The sequence below is a fragment of the Carassius carassius genome, chromosome 42 (genome assembly GCF_963082965.1).
Source record: "Carassius carassius chromosome 42, fCarCar2.1, whole genome shotgun sequence".
Classification (NCBI taxonomy): Eukaryota; Metazoa; Chordata; class Actinopteri; order Cypriniformes; family Cyprinidae; genus Carassius; species Carassius carassius.
In genome coordinates this window covers 13,687,264-13,709,121 of record NC_081796.1, presented here as the reverse complement: position 1 = coordinate 13,709,121, position 21,858 = coordinate 13,687,264, and the positions used below count along the sequence as shown (strand labels likewise).

The window sequence follows — 21,858 nt, the reverse complement described above, 5'->3', positions numbered from 1 at the left end:
ACCGCTGCTTTGATTTGACAACTATGACTCAATTTGTGGCTCAATCAACAGCTTGTAAAAGAGGCCCAGGAAGACCAATGAGCACGAACACACACATACAGGATAATCTCTCTATTCTGTTGCCTGGCCCCAGACGCTTCTCTAACTTTACAGCCGCTGTGCCAGGCCTGATTGGTGCCCAGTGCCAGCTCAGTAGGGCATGTGCCAACTGCTGTGCCAGATGAGATGCACTGAACACCACCGAGATGCCTTTTTTCAAATGTCACAGGGCGGCTTCTGAGAAAATCCTGCCAGTTTCCCACAGAATCGACTTCCTGTGACAGAGATCTCACTTTCCCCTTCTCTCTCTTTCTTTCTCTCCAGCTGGCTGAGTCATTTATATCCCTGCTGTTACCATACTGCCTCGATCTGGGGCTTCATTGGCCGGTTTATGAATCTGTTGTTTGCTCTACTTTCACACCCAAACAGAGAGGAATACAAAAAGAGATACAGAGGGGAAAGGAAAGGATGCATACACTAACACTACAGCAACAAACTGAAAACAAGGAGATAAGAGTGTTTGAATGTGTTGGTATAAGTTATCATATCGGTTATTTCTGCGTGAGAATTCACAAATCTGACAGATAGCCAATATCTAACCATATCTCACCAAAACATTCCTTACCCACAACCACTAATGATGAATCTTTACTGCATTTCACAAAAGGGACATCATAATTCAACACAATCATTATTTTTTTCAAGTTTAAAACCAGCACACGCGATTCAGGTGTTGTTTTGCATATATAAACTATCTTTCTGTTTCAGTTAAGCTCTATTGACACCATGCTATCAGTTACCACAAAAAATATTTTTAACAATGCATTTACCATTTTAAAATAGCATATACAGTATAAACTACAAATTATATACATACTTTCTTTTTTTTGGATTTGCATTATTTCACAATGGTGAACCCTCCAAAATAAAATAATAATAACAATCAGAAAAAACAAATATGGCAACAGTAATAATAATCAAAAACTATTAGGTCATGTCCAATCTCAAAGTGCCACGCTTTGTTGACCAGCACCTTGTTTTACAACAGGCTATAATTTGTTCCCTTTTCAAAACAAAACAATAATCAACAGGTGCATGATGCCAATGAGGTATGAGTCTAAATGACTTGTATTAAATATCTCTTGGTATATTGCCAGGATGGCGACATCACTTACCGGCTCCACACTGTCGTAGCCGCCATCAGTTTTCTCTGATGTAATTCCTTGCATCTTACTGCCCTCCACCTTTATTTCTCCAGGTTCCATCTTGACTTTATCCTTAAGTACATTATCATCTTTATCCAGTAGGTAGCGCAGTAGGGCATTGTCCTTCTTCTTGGGGCTGACGGGCTCTTGTTTAATGGCTAATTCAGCCACACCGGCCGCCCCACCTGCAGCATCCTGACACAGCTCCTTCCCTGTGGCCTCGGCTGTGAGCTTGGCCAGGTCGACGGGCGACGAGCTATTCTGGAGAAGTCTATGAAGGATCTTGTGCTTCTCCTTTAGGGAGGTTGCATGTGACCCGGCTCCGCCGATGCCGCCGTTCCCTAGGCCCCCAGCGGGGTCCTTACACCCGGGCTCTCCACCAGTCATTGGAGGGGGTGAGGTGGACTCGATAGGCTCAGTTTTAGTGGTGAGGAGCTGCAGGAGTTTAGTATGGCCTTTGTTGTCACGTAGCCGGTTCTGTGGATCACTGGCATCTGGGTTGTTAAACTGGCTAAGGTTGCCCTTTTCATCTCTTTGCTGGTCAATGCCATCGTCCTGCCCGCTGTTACCCTGCTCTGATTGGTTCTGCTCTCCAAATGTCTCAGAGGCTCCCATTTTGTTCAACATGTGAAGATTGACGCCCAATGAGGCTGGTGACCCCAATTTCCTGTCGGGAGAGCCCAGCGATTGGCCGTGGCTCACTCCATGGCACTCGCTAAGTGCCTGAAGGGCATTGAGGGAACTGCTTGTATAACCATGGCTACTGCCAGCTCCCCCATTGGCACCCGTACTGCTAGTGCACATGCTCGCAGGTGACTGTAAGCTTCCTGCTGGGGAGAACTGCGGTGGGGGCAAGCGTGGAGATCCTACCACTCCGGGACTGGCTCGGTGGCGTGGAGAAAGCATGCCCGGACTGCCTTGAGAAGGGCTGCTCAACTTCAGTGGATAGCCACTGCCCTGAGGGGTGGCCGCCTGCATGGTTGCTGAATGGCTCATGGTTCCAGGGCACCCGAACCGGTGGCCGTGTACTGGGCCGATGGCACCGGGCTCCTTCTGGCCACCAGGGGAGGGGAAAGTGGATGTGTTGCTGCTGACAGTGGCATCCTGCCCCTGGGGAGTGCTGGAGGAGCCTGCTGTGTTGGGAGAGCTCATGGGGTTCATGGTTTTGCCCATATTCTGAGCATTTCCAAGGTCAGGGGTCATGCCACAGACGGGCTGCTCCCTTAAACAGAAAGAAAATAGACATTTATAGTGGCTAATAGGTAATCTAAAGAGCAAATAATGCTGCAACATACAAGCACATAGCACAAACATAGTTTATAGACTAAGAGTAATTTAATGATTGCAAGCTTGATGTATCACAAGTATAAAATTCATAATGAGTGAACATAATAAAGGTCATTGTTACTATTGTTAACCAGAACTTAAACTATTAAAAATCTGTGACAGACAATTCAGTAACTGAAGTTTGGTAATTGAAATCAAGCTTAAAAAAAAAAATAAAAAAAAAAATAATAATAATAATTAAAATGTGTGATAAAAAACAAACTTAACTAGACATGTTGCCTTGACAGCTAACCGAATTAATTTTAAGTATTAAATTACTAAATCTAATACAATAAATAATAAATGAAAGCTTAATATAAAATATATTTAAAAAATTACAAAAGTTTATAAGGAAAATGAATAATAATACAATTAAATACACACATAAAAAGTTAAATTCAATTATAAATAAGTACCATAATAGTATATAAATAATACTAAAATCCCAAACCCAAAGCCCTAGCAACCGTTTATCAAATAAGCTAAAAACACTTGGCAACCACATATCAATGCCCTGACAACAATTCCCTGGTATAGTTTTAATGTCATGAAAAAAAGTTTGGTTAATTATTGTAAAAAGAAAGAGACATAAAAACGAGAAGAAGTAGAAAAAATTGAGAGGAAAAAGGGGCATAAAAACAAAACCAGAAAACAATGCCTTAGTTCAGGCAGGGCATGCCTCTCTCATCAGGCTGGCATGTGCTTTTGTTGACAATGGTGTTTTAATTGTGATCCAAGGACTTAATATTGATATTGATATTAATATTGATTTCCAAGTAAATTCTACTGAAACTATTTCATTACATTAATCCAGTGCAGTCATTTGTTAAATTAATCTCGTAGTCAGGAAGCGGTTCTTCTAGCGCTCCAAACAAGGAATCCGAGAAAAGAGCTTAAGAGGAATTTCAGGAATGACTTAATTAACTAAAGTATGTTTCAGAAGAGAAGGTTAAAAGAGGGGAACAAATTATTATCAAAGAAAAACAGCAGTGCTCATCCCTCAAAACAAGCCACGGGACAGAGAAAACGAGCGGCTGTGCTGTCGTATCCCCCGCTAATGTAAAAATCTCCTCGGGGTATAAAGCTTTTAGCAAGCTACATACAAAAACTTGCTCAGAGCTGCTAAATGCATAGAGATGCCTTTGTTCGGAGCATGCAGGATGAATCAATGGTCAAGCTAGACTGTGTGTTATTGTGCTAGAGATCCTGTGCTTTAAGACAGCCATCCTCCCGTTGTGAGCTCACCCTGGGTTTAATGTTTATCTGTGCTCGACACCCCAGCCTAACACTGCTGCTATTGTGTTAAATAGCAAACCGGTGTTCCTTCCTCGCATGCTGTGAGAGAGATTGAAACTCTGTAGCTAACATATGAAACTGTGTTCACAACTGCCTGCTGTGGATCCAAGCTTTACTAAGCCATACCCTCCAAATGATTGGATGTTATGTGAACTTATGATATCTGACTTTAATGAATGATGCTCTAAAGAAAAAAAAATACTCATCTGTAATTTACTCATCTTTGTATTAACTTCTTTTGTGGAACAGAAACTGAGAAATTCAGAAGAATATCCTAGTTGCTCTTTTCCGTGCAATTACTACGAACGGGGACTGAGGCTTTCAAGGTTCTAAAAAGTATGTAAAGCATCATACAAGCGGTCTGTATAAACTGTGAGTACTGACATAAGTTTTATGAAGTCTTATGATAGCTTTTTTGTGCGAAAATGTAAGTCGTTATTCACTGATAATATACCCCTTCAATGATTTATTTACAGCTGTGACCGAATCAGTGAGTTCCTGAGTTGAATTCAAGAACCAGATCGGTCTAATTCATTAATGGAATCATTCAGTGATCATTTGTGAAATGGACCAGTGATTCACTCAAAAGAATAACTCGTTCTCAAATTGGACATTGCTATGTCTCCCATGAAAAACGAGAGATGATATACAGTGAATCAATACTTTTGGTCTGTTCCTCACACAAATCTATCATACAGCTTCAGAACACTTGATTTTCTGCATTATTTTTGACGCTCCAGACGCACCATAACTGCATGGAAAAGAGCCACAAGAATCCGCGTTCCACAAGAATGAAAAAAAATCATGTGTGTTTGGAACGTCTTCTTATTTTGGGTGAACTTTCCCTTTAACATTGGAATAATTCGTATTCAGTTACTCCATAATTAAATCAGCAATCAAATTCTGAGGAATTATCAAGGGTGAAAATGCTTGTTTTGCCAATGTGTAGCTGTGGAAGTCGAGGGAGTCGTGTTATTCTTGGTTCTGATGGAATGTTTAGAGACCAGCATTGGCCTCTGGGAAAACATGGTCAGATGTTCTCACATGACAGTGAGTTTTCACTATATGGTCATTAACTGGGCTTGTAAGAACTAGAAAGCGTGCGTTTCAACTGACTGCTCACACACAGAGCTGAAACAGTGAGAAGTGGGTCAAAAATGACTCAAACACTTACTCATGTAGTAGTTACACCATTGCATTTACATGAAAAACTCCGATTCAGACATAAACAGAAACAAAACAACTCAAGTGCAGGCACTCGTGGCAAGCTGTGCAGCTGGGTAGGGGGTACCTTTGTAAAATGTGCAGTGACATGTAGAGCTGTGGCTCGTTGGTAGCAGGTGACCGAACCAGTTTGCTCTTGGTGTGAGCTGAGACGATGGTCCCGTCCGACAGGGAAAACCGGTAGATAGGACTGAAAGCCTGCCCATGCCTCAGCACTGCAAAGCAACACACCCACATGATTAGAACATCATCACTTTGAGATATGTAAATGTACATTAAAGAACACTGAAACAAACAACATCTTAATTAGATCAAGATAACAAGCGCTATTAAACATAAACCCATATAATTCCTATAAGATTAGCCTTTTCTAGCAAAGATACTGCATACATTACTCACACACACACACTTATATATGTTTTCAGACACCACAATTATTTGTTTGCTACAAAATATAAAAATACAGTAATGTCTACTATATCGCCCTAATGCCAATATTCTCTATAGATCTTGATTTTTATCAATTTTTCCATGATTTAACGATTGCATTATTGCGCCTGAGATTCATTAAACATTTTTTAAATGTCTGTCTCACATTCTAAGTAAGATAGGACTTAGTCATGACATAAGGTCATTGCCGACGGAAGCCAAATACAAGGTGTATTAAAATCACTATGCTTTTCAGAATACTGGGCAGTTACTGTCAAAATAGTAAATCTTTACATGCACAATACAATCACTTAATTAAGTGTTAAGTGGATTAATGTGAGATGTGCTCAGTACCTTCTTGCTGATGCCGCTTGGCGAATGACACGTCTCCATCATTTTGGAGATGAAAGCGCTGAATGCATCTCCGCACCAAGTCTTCCCAGCCAGGTTTCATAGAGGCTCGTAACAGACTGGTGTCCAGGGAGGTGATCTTACCTACAAACACACAGTTTTGGTTTCGTCTGTGACAAGTTGTCTGTTTTCAAGGTTAAATCTTAAATGTATTAATGCAAAGAATGTTTAAGCATATCTAAAACTGATCTGCAAAGCAAAATTTGAATAGATGTATTGAGAATATTTTTAGTGTTTCATTAATTGCAGAAGTTTAATACTTAGGGCTATGGACTTAGAATAAACCCCTAAGCAGCACGACTGAGGAATATCGAACGTTAATTTGTAAGAACTGTGACCAAAAAACAAACAAAGCATGATAGAAACATCTCAGGGTTGTAATTTGCTCAGTTATAATAAACAGAAAACTGGGAGATTCCATCAAGTAGCCACATCAGAATGACAAATGGCGTGGTTGGTGTGACAGTAAAAAAACTCTGATCTTCCAATGTGTGAGCTCCCTGTCCAGATGCCTTTAGAATGTTAATCATAATTCAGAACTCAGACAGATGAACAGTTTCATTGTGAGACGACTTACGTCCCTTCGTTCACGAATTACCAGAATGGCGCATAAACTACTAACTACTATAACTATTACTAGCTTTATAAATAATGCTGACTTGACCTGACTTAAATGCTATTCAAATGAAGGGGGCAGATTTTAAACCAAAAAGTTTTGAAGAAAAGTATAAATAAATAACTAAATAAAAGTTTTAAGTAAATAATTGATTTAAATAGAATTATAGCTGTAATATTTATAACTGTAACAAAATATATACTAATGATATCCAGTTTTACAGACAATGAAAAGTTGAGGTGGCCACTGGTTGCACAGTAGCAATGTGCAAATGTATATATATATATATATATATATATATATATATATATATATATATATATATATATATATATATATATATATATATATACAGTACAGACCAAAAGTTTGGACACACCTTCTCATTCAAAGAGTTTTCTTTATTTTCATGACTATGAAAATTGTAGAGTCACACTGAAGGCATCAAGGGCTATTTGACCAAGAAGGAGAGTGATGGGGTGCTGCGCCAGATGACCTGGCCTCCACAGTCACCGGACCTGAACCCAATCGAGATGGTTTAGGGGTGAGCTGGACCACAGACAGAAGGCAAAAGGGCCAACAAGTGCTAAGCATCTCTCTGGGAACTCCTTCAAGACTGTTGGAAGACCATTTCAGGTGACTACCTCTTGAAGCTCATCAAGAGAATGCCAAGAGTGTGCAAAGCAGTAATCAAAGGAAAAGGTGGCTACTTTGAAGAACCTAGAATATGACATATTTTCAGTTGTTTCACACGTTTTTGTTATGTATATAATTCCATATATAATTCCACATGTGTTAATTCATAGTTTTGATGCCTTCAGTGTGACTCAACAATTTTCATAGTCATGAAAATAAAAAAAGAAAATATACACACACACACACACACACACACACACAACACACACACACACACACACAACACACACAGTGGGTAAGGTAAGTATTCAACCCCCCTTAAATTTTTCACTCTGTTATATTGCAGCCATTTGCTAAAATCATTTAAGTTCATTGTTTTCCTCATTAATGTACACACAGCACCCCATATTGACAGAAAAACACAGAATAGTTGACAAAAAAAAACTGAAATATCACATGTTCCTAAGTATTCAGACCCTTTGCTGTGACACTCATATTTAACTCAGTTGCTGTCCATTTTTCTTCTGATCACCCTTGAGATGGTTCTACACCTTCATTTGAGTCCAGCTGTGTTTGATTATACTGACTGGACTTGATTAGGAAAGCCACACACCTGTCTATATAAGACCTTACAGCTCACAGTGCATGTCAGAGCAAATGAGAATCATGAGGTCAAAGGAACTGCCTGAAGAGCTCAGAGACAGAATTGTGGCAAGGAACAGATCTGGCCAAGGTTACAAAGAAATTTCTGCACGATATGTGTGGAGAAAACCAGGCACTGCTCATCACCTGTCCAATACAGTCCCAACAGCGAAGCATGGTCGGGTCAGCATCATACTGTTGGGGGTGTTTTTCAGCTGCAGGGACAGGACGACTGGTTGCAATCGAAGGGAAAGATGAATGCAGTCAAGTACAGGGATATCCTGGACGATATCCTTCTCAAGAGTGTTCAGGACCTCAGACTGGGCCGAAGGTTCACCTTCCAACAAGACAATGACCCTAACCACACAGCTAAAATAACAAAGGACTGGCTTCACAGCAAATCCGTGACTGTTCTTGAATGGCCCAGCCAGAGCTCTGACTTAAACCCAATTGAGCATCTCTGGAGAGACCTGAAAATGGCTGTCCACCAACGTTTACCATCCAACCTGACAGAACTGGAGAAGATATGGAGGAGGAATGGCAGAGGATCCCCAAATCTAGGTGTGAAAAACTTGTTGCATCTTTCCCAAAAAGACTCATGGCTGTATTAGATCAAAAGGGTGCTTCTACTAAATACTGAGCAAAGGGTCTGAATACTTAGGACCATGTGATATTTCAGTTTTTCTTTTTAAATAAATGTGCAAAAATGTATGTCTGTGAACTGTGGAGCTACACTCTAATTTAAATAACTCAATAAAAAAACATTTTTCTTTTGGTCACATCTAATTTCACCTAAATAAAAAGAAACCTCATGAGCCCTTCAAAGGTTTACACTGTAAAACTGGGCGCTAAGCCATTTTCATTTTATGAAACAGTTGTTCCAGGTTACAGTCAGTCTCTGTTGTTGTCTAACTGCGATGTAAACTCCCTTTGAAGAGCAGAAGCGGAGAGAAGGGTGGTGTTGGCATGGTTACCTTGGAGGTCTTGGCGGGTGGTGAAGCTTTCGTGCGTGGGGAGCATGGGTCTCTCTTTCATGGGTACTCTCCGCGCGACGCAGATCAGACACGACTGGAAATCTAGTCAGAGCGAGAGAGAAAAAGATCAGATCAGTGGTAACAGATTATTAAAGTGTTCTGAAGGGTGCTTCTGAATGATGAGGCATGGGTTCTGTGTGTTTGTGTGTGCTGAGGGGGCGGTGCGGAGTGGAGCGTTGGGTGATATGATGGAATGTGACCTTTGGTTTGTGTCATTGTGGAGGCTGACCCTGCTGTGCTGCTCCCATGGAGACTAAGTTAGAAAAGTCATCCCTCATCCACCCACAAAAAGATCAGAAGAGAATCATAATGTCACATCAGATGCTTACATGATCAGGAATAATCAACAAGAACACTGTAGTAACAGCATCCATGATATATATGCATCAAAAGTTTGAAGCATCCATGATAAAATACATCATTTGATTGATTTTTAAAGATATTAATATTTGTATTTAACAAGGACTCAAAATTAATAAAACAATTTGTTACATTTATAATGTTGCAGAAGATTTCTATTTGTTCTTTTGAACGTTGTTAATTAAAAACGCTGAAAACAAAACGTTTTTTTTATTTTTTATATATATATTAGAAAATATATTCTAATCTGCATATGAGAGATATTTCTGAAAGATCATGTGACATTGAAGACTGGAGTAATGATGCTGAAAGTTCTGCTTTGCCATCCCAGGAATAAATTAAATAATGAAAAACACTAAAATAGAAACACTTATTTTAAATTGTAATAATATTTCACAATATTACAGTCAAAAATCAAATAAATGCAGCCTTGGTGAGTATAAGAGACTTCATTCAAAAACAAAAAAATACTAGAATAATGTGTATACACGTAATGTATACATGTTTATATATATATATATATATATATATATATTTATATATATCCTCTTGACTTGCAAGATAATTTGCTGTGGAGGATAACATTTTATGAAATCAATTTAACAAAGGCATCAGTAAATTATTAGAGAAAGTTTGTTAATACACTTTTGAGTGATTCTGAGAATGGAACATTGATGAATCATGATAAAATTCAAATTGACTCTAAACATTCATGTTCAAAATTATTCAACCCCCTTTGTGCAGAGTCTTTTATTCTTTAAAATCACCAATAAACGCTGTCTGTAAGTGTTTAGAAGCTTCTGTCACCTCTCTACTACAGTTTTGGCCCATTCCACACCTGAAAAGGCTTTCAGATCACTGATAATCTTTGGTTTTCACATTGCCACTGCTTTCTTCAAATTCAACCAGATATTTGAAATGAGAATTAAGCCTGGAGACTGAATAGGTCACTCAAGTACATTCTATGACTGATCCCTGAACCAAGCAGTAGTAGATTTGGATGTGTACTTTGGTATGACTGGCTTGCAGGAAAGTTTCAGCTTCAGTTTTTGCACCAAAGGCATCACAATTCTTGTCAAAATGGCCTGACACTCTAAAGAATCCATGATGTCCTTCATACAGTCATGATTTCCACTTCCTTCTACAGTAAAGAAATCCCATAATAGGACTGAACCACCTCCAAGTTTGATGATGGAGATGGTGTTCTTCTGCTTATGAGCTTTGCCTTTTTTACAGCAGACATACCGCTGATCCATGGGTCCAAAAAGTTCCAGTTTGGTCACATCACTCCATAAAACATTCCTCCAGAGCTCCACAGGTCCACACAAATGAATTTTATCAAGTTCAAGTTGGCTTTTTGTTCTTCTTGATCAAGAGTGGTATTTATCAAGATGTCTCAACATGAAGGCCATACTTGTCTAGTGTTCTTCTTACACACTGCATTGAAATGGTTTTCCTCCTTTCATCGGGTCATCTTGCAAGTCTTTGGCTGTACATTGCAGGTTTTTTCTCAGTTGCTCTGATTAAATATTTTATGATATTGTGCTTTTTCTTCCACACCCTCAAAGATTTTCTGGTAAAACACACTTTAAGCTAAGGAATAAGGCTGAGAGCTGTGTCTCTAGGAACTTTCAGTGTCTTGGAAATCATCATATAGCCTTAGCCTTTCTTAAGTAATACAATATTTCTTCTCTTTTGCTTTTGTGAGATCTCTGTTGACATTTTGCTACTCAAGTTCAATACATGCATGGGCCAAACTGTATGTGTAACAGCTCAAGCTAATTCTGTTTTTAATAGAGTTTCTAAAGGCTTAATTGTGTTTTGAGACTGTTTTATTCCCCACCATACAAATAAGTGATTTAAAAACAGCAATGTTGAATAGGGGTTGAATAATTATGACATAGCAGTATTATTAAAAAGTCTTATAACTCAAATATATTACATTATATATTGACAATATCACTTTTAATATGCCAGTGAACTGTTATAGATGCAAGTTTTATTATATCCTGGATCTTCAGAAAAGCTTGTATTTGTAAAGTACTGCAGTCTCTAGGGGGTTGAATAACTTTGAACACAACTGTATATATATATATATATATCTCATAAAAAATAAAATAAAACCTTTACTCATAATTCTTCATACGGTTATGTAGCTAAAGATATTAATTCAGCTTTCCCAAACCTTTAGTACTTGCTTCATTTTAAAGATGGATATCACTGAAAGTTAAAACTGGCAGTTCATTCAGTGAATCAAGACATTGATTCAACAACCCCTCTGACTGATTCAGAGAAGAATTTGAAGAATTTGTCAGAATTTGATTCAAAACTTTAACTTCAGTGTTTTTTTATTTTTTTTAATTTATTTAAAAAAATGTGTATTATTGTGTCAACTGAGCCCTTGTTTATGAATCAGACTACAGTTGCTAAAGACATGTTCTACTTTTTGAGCTACGGGTTATGATGTTTATATCAAGTTGATGTGAACAGGCCTTTACGTGCAAACACATGGCTGCTGCAGAGCCCCTTGGGTGGTCTTCACTCCAAACTGCATGAAGACCCAGCTTCAATGTCTCTGCAATAAACTCTCTCTGATACCCCTCTCCTCATACACATTCCTTCTCTGTCTCCTGCGCCAGGGTGAGCTGGCTGGCTGAAAGAGCAGCTGGCACACAGCTAACACAGACGGACCAACAGTACCCAGAAAAAAATTTAACATTATGTGTGTACATGTGAGGGAGAGAGAGAGAGAGAGAGAGAGAGAGAGAGAGAGAGAGGAGAGACCAATGCTAACCATCTCTCATTGCCTCGCACTCGCTGTTACACACACACACACACACGCACACACTCACTCTTAAACCCCAGCCAGGGCCAAAACCAAAGCCGTGTTGATCCAGTAGAGAACTGGGTCTCAAATGCACCCTGAACTCTGGGTGACTCCGAGAGTAGGAAGAGGAGGAGAGAAAAGAGCAAATGAATCACAGACTGAAACTTTTCTCGGGGCGGGACGCACGAGCGCTGCTGTTGCCTTTTCGCCTTATTTTTCAGTAACTGGAAGACTCATTTTCCTCACATGTCAGGAATGATTTGTAGCCCTAAATGTTGCTTCTACATTAGAGCAACTGAAACTTAAAGAGACTGAATACTTACTGTTGTTCTCATATGGATCACACCTTAGGATTTGAGGTGGACTAAAATACTTTAATATTTTACAACACCTAATGGATATCCTAAAATGGCAAGATAGCAATTTTAAATAGCAAGTCCATGAAGGACCTTCGAGGTACAGTGTGGTAAACTGCAAGGAATTTTTTAATGATATTATGATTATGAAACGAGGTACAGTATTTCTGCTCACCACTCTTTGCACAAAGCAACACATTGACAAAGAATGCCGAGAGCCGTGGGAACGGAGTGAGGCCGGTGGAGTGATTGGAAATAAGCGACACCTGCTCAAACCAACCGGTCTCGAGTCCCAAGGAGGAGATTGGAAGGATATAAAAGAGGAGCGATGACAGTGAAGGACGAGAGAGGACCAGGCCTGGATTTATTTTATGTTTTGATTTTGTTTGTGGGCGGCAGTCGTCTGTGAGTGGCTGTCGCGCTGTTTTGTCTTTATTTTATTATTAAACTTCATTTCGATTGTCTGCCATTTCCCGCCTCCTTCTTCCCACAAAAGAACTTTGTTACAGTGGTGTCGCTCATTTCCAATCACTCCACCGGCCTTGCCCCGCCCCGCCCTGCTCCCACGGCTCACGGCCCCGCCCCATTCGTCACAAATTTATTCAAATACTATTATTGTATTGCAGCTGATAAAGTTCTGCAAAGAATACTGTGATACCTTGGTACACTACAGGTAAACAGTTAAGGGTAAGTAAGAAATTAATCATTTTATTCAGAAAAGGTACATTAAACTGCTAAAAAAAATAAAAATGAGAGTAAATGCTTGTTTTCTAGTCATCAAAAAATTCAGAAAATAAAAAAAAGGGTTCTAGAAAATGCAAAGTAACTGTTTTAAACATAATACTAAGAAATGTTTCTTAAACACTAAATTAGCATATTAGAATGATTTGCTGAAAATTCAGCTTTGCCATAGCAGGAATACAATACACAGTATTACTGCTTTAATGTGTTTTAGATCAAATAAAAGCAGCCTTGATGAAACTTCTTTCCAAAACATTGAAAAAAATCTTACCAACCCCCAAATTTTGAATGGTAGTGCATGTTAAATTACTACTGCTTTTTATAGTAACAAGACCACAAAATGACAGCAACTAATGACAACTGTAGATAAGGACAACAACTTTCATTCACTGGAACCAAAAGTCCTTTGAAAAACTATAGGTTAAAAACTGCTTGTTTGTGGCAAGCTTGACAAATGAACGCTCGGATCTATGTAAGGGGAGTAGTCACTTTGCTTGGCTGAAGCCTCCTGCTCTGCTTTGAAGCATTAAATCTAGAGTTTCAGTACTGTTCATGTGGCTTAAGTGTGTTTTAAGAAACCGTGGCTTACCCTCTCCCTCCTCCTTGATGGACTTTGGTTCAGACACAGCAAAACACTGCATAGTCTCATATTTCTGCTGTGCTTCATGATCCTGCATCTCTTCGGCCTCGCTGTGAGGGTTCACCAGCATGCGGCAGTTGAAGGTGTGGCTGTTCCTCCGAGGATTCTCGCTGGACCACGGCACTCCGTTCACTGTGGGAGGGAGGTGAAGAGACATTAGTGGTCGACTGATATAGTTTTTTTGACAGTCGATGCCAATATCTTGGAAAGCAGGGGGGCCGATAGCCGATATAGACCCAATATAATTATATACCGTATTTTTCGGACTATAAGTCGCACCTGAGTATAAGTCGCATCAGTCCAAACATACGGCATGATGAGGGAAAAAACATATATAAGTCGCACTGGACTATAAGTCGCATTTATTTAGAACCAAGAGAAAACATTACCGTCTCCAGCCGCGAGAGGGCGCTCTATGCTGCTTAGTGTAGTCTACAGGAGCAGTGAGCAGCTTAGAGCGCCCTCTTGCGGCTGAAGACGGTAATGTTTTCTCTTGATTCATTTTTAGTTCATTTCTCTTGGTTCATATCAAATTCATTTTGATAAATAAGTCGCACCTGACTATAAGTCGCAGGACCAGCCAAACTATGAAAAAAAGTGCGACTTATAGTCCGGAAAATACGGTATACATTTTTTTATATTTAAGAAATTTGAAAACATTTGACTCATTTGATCATCAATGGATTAAAAAAAAGTGTAATATAAACAAACTTATATTTTAGATGAAAAAAGTATTTTTCATAAATAAATATTTAATAAATAGAATTAAAAAGGAAGTTAACACTGTAACCAACAGGGCACTCAGTATTCTGGGAAGATTGTGCGCATTGGAAATCATATTTTTCAAATAAAGCCAGGGTAACACACATTTTACATACAGCACACAGAGAAAATGACATGAATATGTCAGTGGGCAAATGCATAAAGCGCAGCATAATTTGAAATCACGAGTTTAAAGTTTAAAGCATTCAATTCATACGGACCGACTGTCACAAAGAGAACAAGCGATCATGTCTTGGCGATATATAGGTCGACCACTAAAAGACATCACTCACTGTCACTAATTTGAACCAGCATTGCCTAATTTTTCCTTACTGAATATAGCGGTGTTCTCACTGATGGTGATTTACAGTAGCAAGGGACTGGAAGTCATTCATTTTCAATGAGAGCTGGTGATGTGAAGTGACATAAGAGACTGCTTGCAAAGAGACAAAATGTAAAGTTGATATAAAAAAATATTGTGCTAACTCAATGACTTCCAAAGGGAGTGCACACGTGATCCACCTGTCACTCATGTCGCTTCAGGAGACTGGTGACCTTCAGTGATTAACTGATGTTAGTAGCTATGTTTCGATCCATTTCAGATAAGTGTAAAGATACACTATTTGCAAAAACAATTTGCGAATAAAGCAGTGTTTGTGCATGTTAATGATCTTTTGAACAATTAGTTAATTTATTTTATTGTTATTATTAATGTCGTAATGGTAATAAATATATTGTAACTCAATATTAAAGTGAAACTGCATACTTCTCTCTAATGACATATACAGGACTACACATTTGACTGCAAGCTCAACAACATCTCAAAATCTGAACAACAGCGAAGCATCTGAACGATATAACCAAGTCCCAGTCCTAAATATTTTTTCTTTTTTGATAATTTGTTACACTTAGACATATATAACAGTAAAGAATGTGATTTTGTCGCTACTTCCGTTTCATTGTGACTTTAAGAAAACAAAATAAACTGGAAGTCCATTGGAAGTCACTGAGAACATTTCTTTTATATAAACGTTTATTTTTTTTATATACATTTTGACTCATTGCCAACAGTCGCTAATGTTTCACATCACCAGCTATCACTGAAAATGATTTTTTTTTTTTTTACATATCTTGGAATTTATTTATCAAATGTGTATCCATATTAGTTTACACAAATGTCTTCTTAACTGAATAAAAAATTTAATTCACCTCAAGTGAGCAATTGCTTGGTGTTACATGCAATATCTTTACGTGATATTTAATTTAAACTGAAATATGTTGATGGAAAGCTATAGCTAGTGTGAACACTTCTTAAACTTAAATAATAAATAATATTAATATAATCACTGGGTGGAAAATGTAACTGCTCTAAGTGACGCTACACTTGAGTGTTGTCATTCCTGAAAAGAAGAGGTGCTAGAAGCGCAAGTGATATGAAAATAGCTAAATGGGAAGGAAACAATAAAGGGAAAATTCTCACCATGTGATTTGGGCAGGAGGTTTTTGATGAATTCATTATGGTCTCCTACATGCAGGATGCTGTAAACACTGGTGTTCATCAGCTCTTCCTGATTATACCGCAGGTACTGCGTCACGTTCTCGGACACAAACACGATGTTCCCCTCCATGTTCACCACAAAGAAGAACCCATCTAAGGCCTGGAGGAAAAAAAACACTGGCTATTAGTACTGTGAGCACAGATGCGTAGCTATAACCAACATTATCACATGAAGAGCATAAGTAGACATAAAGGCTACATAATGTACATATCCTTGCTCTAAAAGCGTCAACATTCAATTGGGAAGATGTGATAACCAGCAGAAACAAAATAAAAAGCCGTCAAGGAAGAATGGGAGTCCTTGTAGACTCTCCAAACAACTGATCAAATGAAGTCAAGAAGATCAAGGCATGTGTCTGAATGCATGACTTTGAGATTGATTGAGTGGTTTTTGAGCAACAACAGACTGAACGCAATGATCTCAATTCAGGTAAACCATAATGAAGTAATTAGCTGCAGGAAAACAAGAAGATCTCGTCAGTTGCAGATAGGAGGTTATTTTCACAGGCTTCCTCTCAGAGCGTTACTGTCAGGCAAGTGGAGCAACTGTTTTCCTTATTTTAAATTCAGATTACAGGCTACGGCTTTATTAGAGTGCATACTTGTTTCGCATCTCCTGACAGGTGCACTGAAGGTGTCTTTAATAAGGATATGTTAATTTATACACCACTGTGCAAACGTCTTATGCCTCTAGTATTTTCACAGACAAAGTCAGTTATTTTAATATTTTATTGTAATGTGTCAGTATGAAATATCAGTTTACATCGATACATTTTATTTTTTGCTATTAATTGGAATAATGCAGTGCATAATGCAAAAATTTAATTTATTCCTGTGATGCAAAGCTGAATTTTCAGCAGCCTTTACTTCTGTCTTTAGTATAACACAATCCTTCATAAATCCTTCTAATATGCTGATTTGCTGCTCAAAAAGTAGTTAAAAAAAAAAAAAAATATTAGACATTTTCACGAAGTTAAATGGTTAACATTTTGTAAATAGTTAAACAATACAAACAATTTATCAGTAAAAACAATATATCAATTTACTTCTAATACTTAGTCTCCAGTTCAGAATCTGTGGTGAAAGCATCCATGCATGCTTTAATGTGTTCATTTTGTATGAAGATGAACTTTCTTGCCTGCTTGTTTCGAAAATAAACGAGCTCTTCTGAATCTCAGCGCTTCATAGCATGTGACAGAAATGATATTGACATTGATATTGAGTCTTAATTGAAAGAACACAGCCTTAAGTCAAGCATTACCTATCAAGATGGTGTCAATTAGGCCTCTGAATGCAGTCGTGCCCCTGAGGGCCTATACCGATTGCTATAAAAGCTGCTGTTTGCTTTAGAATGTCGAGCAGCAGCTCGGAAATCATTCTTTAATCTGCGGCGGAGCGTAATAAGCTCTAAATCTTTTTATCAGCAAAACAAACACAGCGCAGAGAATTATTTCACAAACACTCGGCCGTGAAAAAATGTAAATAAAACACTCAAGAGAAGCTAAGAACAAACGTACATACTCCAGAGAGCGGATAAAGTGAGGGATGGAAGAGGAGCGAGCGAAAAAAAAAAAAGCCCACAAGCCCCTATTTGTGCACTGCTCTAGATGTGGCCATCTGGTGGGCACATTCAGCAAACATCGCAGAGTAAACACAGAGGAATGCCAAATCCACCTTTATTTAGCCAGAATTATGCAACTCTGTAAAATGTGCAGATGGAGGTGTATTGCAACATGAATTGAGCTGGGTGGGCCCGGCCCGGCCTCACTGTCCTGCTGTAGGAGGTTGCATAACTTCCTATACAAAGGAGAGACTAGGTCCAAACTCATTGCGAGTTAGTGGACTCTGAAAACGGACACACACCCTGTGGCACGGCGAGCTTGGCCACAAATCCCCACACACACTGCTCCGAAGAACACAAAGCTGCTTTAGCGGATCCTATGGCTGCTCACACTTCAGCTTCCAATGCCAAACAATGGGGTTTTTCACTGGGGCAGGGGGCCATGCAGAACTGCGAAAGCTTTACACAAGGCCTGTCTGTGTGCACGAGTGTGTGTGCCTGGGAGGGGCTGTTATGGGTGTTGGGTGGAAAAGGCCAGTCGGGTGAGTCCCCCTCTCTCTGGCCTTTTGTCACAAGTGGTTTTAATTAGGTGCATTATAGCGTGTGGGTGTGAATCGTCCATTCCTTTGGTTGTTTCAAACAGATGGAAGCTCAAGCGCACAAGCACGCAGGCTATATTTGGCTTCCGCTTCGTGTTGATTCGGTGACGGAGGACCTTGGAGGCTATAAATACCCCAAAGAGGAGAGGGTGTGAGAGAAAGATGGAGCGGCTGGATGGGTGGATTCATTCAGAGCTGGGCGTCCTGCCGACTGACCGACGGAAGCTGTTCGTTGCACTGGAGAGAGTTGAACTGTTATTTAAAGGAATAGTTCACTCCAAAATAAAAATTTATTTTTAAAAACCCTTTTCTAACCCTCAGTTAAATTAAGTTTATTGAGACAGACGTTATTTTTCAGCAACATTTATTGTTTCCGTCATTTTGAACAAGCTTACACACAATAAGCTTGAACATTGAAAAAAGCTTGAAAAAAGTTAACAAAGAGAAAACGTAAAGCAGCCTGCAGCAGTTAGGCTATTGTAGAACGTAGCCTACACTTAACTTTGACGGTGTACTAAGCGAATAAGTTTTGTGAAGCGCTTCGTGTTTTCGTTTCACCACTGAATGGGATCCTCATCTGGTGGAATACATGGCTCCAGCAAGAACTGTTCCCACTCGTCTCGGCTGGACTCTCTGTAATCAGCCTTCTCCGACAAGTGGGCATTGCATCCTCTTCATCGTTGGTGGCGGCGGCTGAATCCGCACCACTCACATCAAGGAAAATATTCTGATAATGTTCAAAAAAGTTTTTTTTTCTTACTTCTCTCGTGTTTTCATCGAGAAACCTGAGATGTTTGTGCCGAGGGTCTAGGGCAGACACGAGAAGAGGAGTTTTCACTGCATTCTCCAAGTTAGCAGTGTTTATTCGTATGCCGCAACAATGTTCTTGAAATCGGTGACTTTCTGTGACTCTCCACTGCATATTTAAAGTACCGTAGAAGACCGCAGTTCTTAGGGGCCGTTCACATATTGCGTCTTTTGTGCGCTCAAGTTCGTTATTTCCAATGTTGGCGCGCGGTATGCGTGCTCATAATGGAAGCGACGCGGTCTCGATGCGCACGCGGTGCGATGCGCCAGTTTTTTTCCAGGCGTGTCTGCACCACATCGAGTTAAAAACATCTCAACTTTTCAGAATGCCGCAATCGCACCGCAGGTCATGTGACAAGAACTAATCATTCAGCTTCATCCTTTCCCGTAACAACGTTGAAAGCTCAGCCAAGATAAAGGAACAGCTGATCACAGCTGTATATGGATTGGCATTTTGAAATAAATTTAGTAGCAGAGCTACTGAAAGCGATATTTTGTGCAGCAAATCCATTTATCCTTTGCTGAAATTTCCGCGTCTTCATGGAGAGAGCGTTATTGTTGCCTCAAGAGCGCTTCTGCCCGAGCGCTTTGGAAAGAAGGAGAGAGCGGCGCGTCTAGCGTTTTTCACACGTTTTTAGGCATATGTGAATGGCCTCTTATTCATTCATTAATTATTTTTTGCTTGCATACATCTTCAAATATGCCGTGGAGAATCACAGAAAGTGACCAAATTAGGTTTTATTGTGAACTTTTTTTTTTTTTCGACATTCGAATATCCTTTTTATTTATCGAATAATTAGAGCAGAACGAATATTCGAATGTTCGACTATCCGTGTACACCCTTAATATATATATATGCTGAATATAGAGCTCAGATTATGAGCTCTATATTCAGCAACAAGATGGAGGAATACAAAAAGGCATTCACTATTATTCTGTCACTCAGACAAGGTTAACGCTTGGCTTTTCTTCGTGCATGTACAGTAGAGCCAGTGTAACCGAGTAAACAGCACAACAGACCCACCTCCAGCATCATCGGTCCTAGGGCATCTTTGTCAATAACACTCTGGCCTGTCGACGACACATCAGCCTTCTGCACTTCATCCTCATTGGCTGCAGCAGCTTTTTCTGCAGAGGGAGAGAGCGATGCAGATAAATCATTACAGATTCTATTACAGAACATAAACACCATGGTCCAGAATCATTTTTATATTTTACGTTGAAAACCAAAGTAAATAAGCTGTACTTCATTTTTTTGTCATGTGATCACATATTGGGAAAGGCCAGATCATATATAGCTCTCTGTGACTGAGATGCACATGAGAAAAACACACAATTTTTTTTTTATGCTAAAAATGATTTTGCATGTCAAAATAAAATTCACTTCGCGGGAAAATTACATTTTGTGTCAAAACAAGTCTAAAATATTATTCATGTTGGTGAATTGCCAGTGTATAATATCAAGTAAATTATTTGGCTTAAGATTTGCAATGAATTATTAAATGAAGCAGTTTTCCCAAAATGACAGCAGCGGGGTAAAATGTGCCAGAAGAGACCGTGCAAGTGACTCAACCCATAATGTTGAGTTTTATGCAGGAAACACTATTACATTGATCTCGGAATACACTGGGAAGCGCAAAAGCATGAAAATAGAGGAAAATCTTCCCAGAATGTTTACTGCTGGTTTATGGAAATCTTTACAAAAATGTTAATAATGTGCAGTAAAATTTGACTTTGGAATTCAAAAGTCCATTATAAAAAAGTTTCCCCCTCTCATTAATCTTAATTTTTATTTTGAAATACATCACACATACATTGTTCAAATTGTTTCCCCAATGATTCAACACCACTTGCTCACCCTTTTTGAAAGGGCCTTTAGTTATAGACGCTTTCTTCTAATTTGAGTTGATAGCAGACATCCTGGAATATAATTAGGCACATTCGTTTTACCTCATCCTCCTTTCTCCCTGAATAAAGGACAAGTTAAGCAAAAATTGGCACTGCTTACCCTCTCTCCCCTAATTAACCGAGATAATGGTTAATTTGGTCAGAAACTCAGTCCTCGGTTGGAAACATCAACATTTCCATAAAAGATCCTAAAACCCATCATTGGATTCTGCAGAGTTTAAGTGTTTTATTTTCAAATTACATTAAAGACACTTTATGTGGTCCTGCTAGCTTGAGCATATTAGCATTTCTTGAAAGGGCAGTTCTTTCCCTCTCTGCTCACTAAAGCATTTAATTTCGCACTGCACTCGTGCACCTTTTTAAAGCCCTTTCTCACTCTTTCATACTGCCAAGCGCTTGTTGAGAGATGTTGTTGTGGCATACATCTGGACCTTAGCAATGCGAGAGACAGAAGCTGTCAGGCTAAATGGATGCATGCGAAGCCTCACATTATAACAACCATGCAGCCAACAGCCCGGACATGAATGGAACAGTCAATACACACATGCGCTCACACACCAACTCCAAACAAACCATTATATAAAGAATGGAAAACATCATTGTCTCTGACAAAGTGACATGATTTGTAAACAACATTGCCTGCAAAATAAAAGCACTCATGATGGAGCTAAATCTAGAAGGAAAGCTGATGAATCTCAGGAAGAACACATCCGGGTCATATTTCATCACAAATAGTAATCATAATAATAATAATAATTTATGCAATATTATTATTTTACTAATTTTAGTGGAAATATTTTTGTACTGTTTTAATGCACAAATGAAGGAAGTTGTTTGCAAACATTCTTTTTGTTCTTTTTTTGTACTGTTATTATTATTGT

The 21,858-nt window shown here is 39.0% G+C and overlaps 1 protein-coding gene across 4 annotated transcripts in view; it reads right to left on the bottom strand.

Annotated features, from left to right (window-relative positions):
* Positions 1 to 21,858, bottom strand: part of LOC132124443 (nuclear receptor coactivator 2-like) — a 100,657-nt gene that overhangs the window by 21,983 nt on the left and 56,816 nt on the right. For all 4 annotated transcript variants that reach the window (XM_059535442.1, XM_059535443.1, XM_059535441.1 and 1 more), the window contains exons 5-11: positions 20,094 to 20,197; positions 16,025 to 16,202; positions 13,732 to 13,914; positions 8,799 to 8,900; positions 5,874 to 6,014; positions 5,158 to 5,305; positions 1,215 to 2,466 (exon numbers count right to left, since the gene is read on the bottom strand). In XM_059535442.1, the coding sequence (XP_059391425.1) occupies positions 1,215 to 2,466; positions 5,158 to 5,305; positions 5,874 to 6,014; positions 8,799 to 8,900; positions 13,732 to 13,914; positions 16,025 to 16,202; positions 20,094 to 20,197 (2,108 nt within the window). The remainder of the gene's footprint in view (positions 1 to 1,214; positions 2,467 to 5,157; positions 5,306 to 5,873; positions 6,015 to 8,798; positions 8,901 to 13,731; positions 13,915 to 16,024; positions 16,203 to 20,093; positions 20,198 to 21,858) is intronic.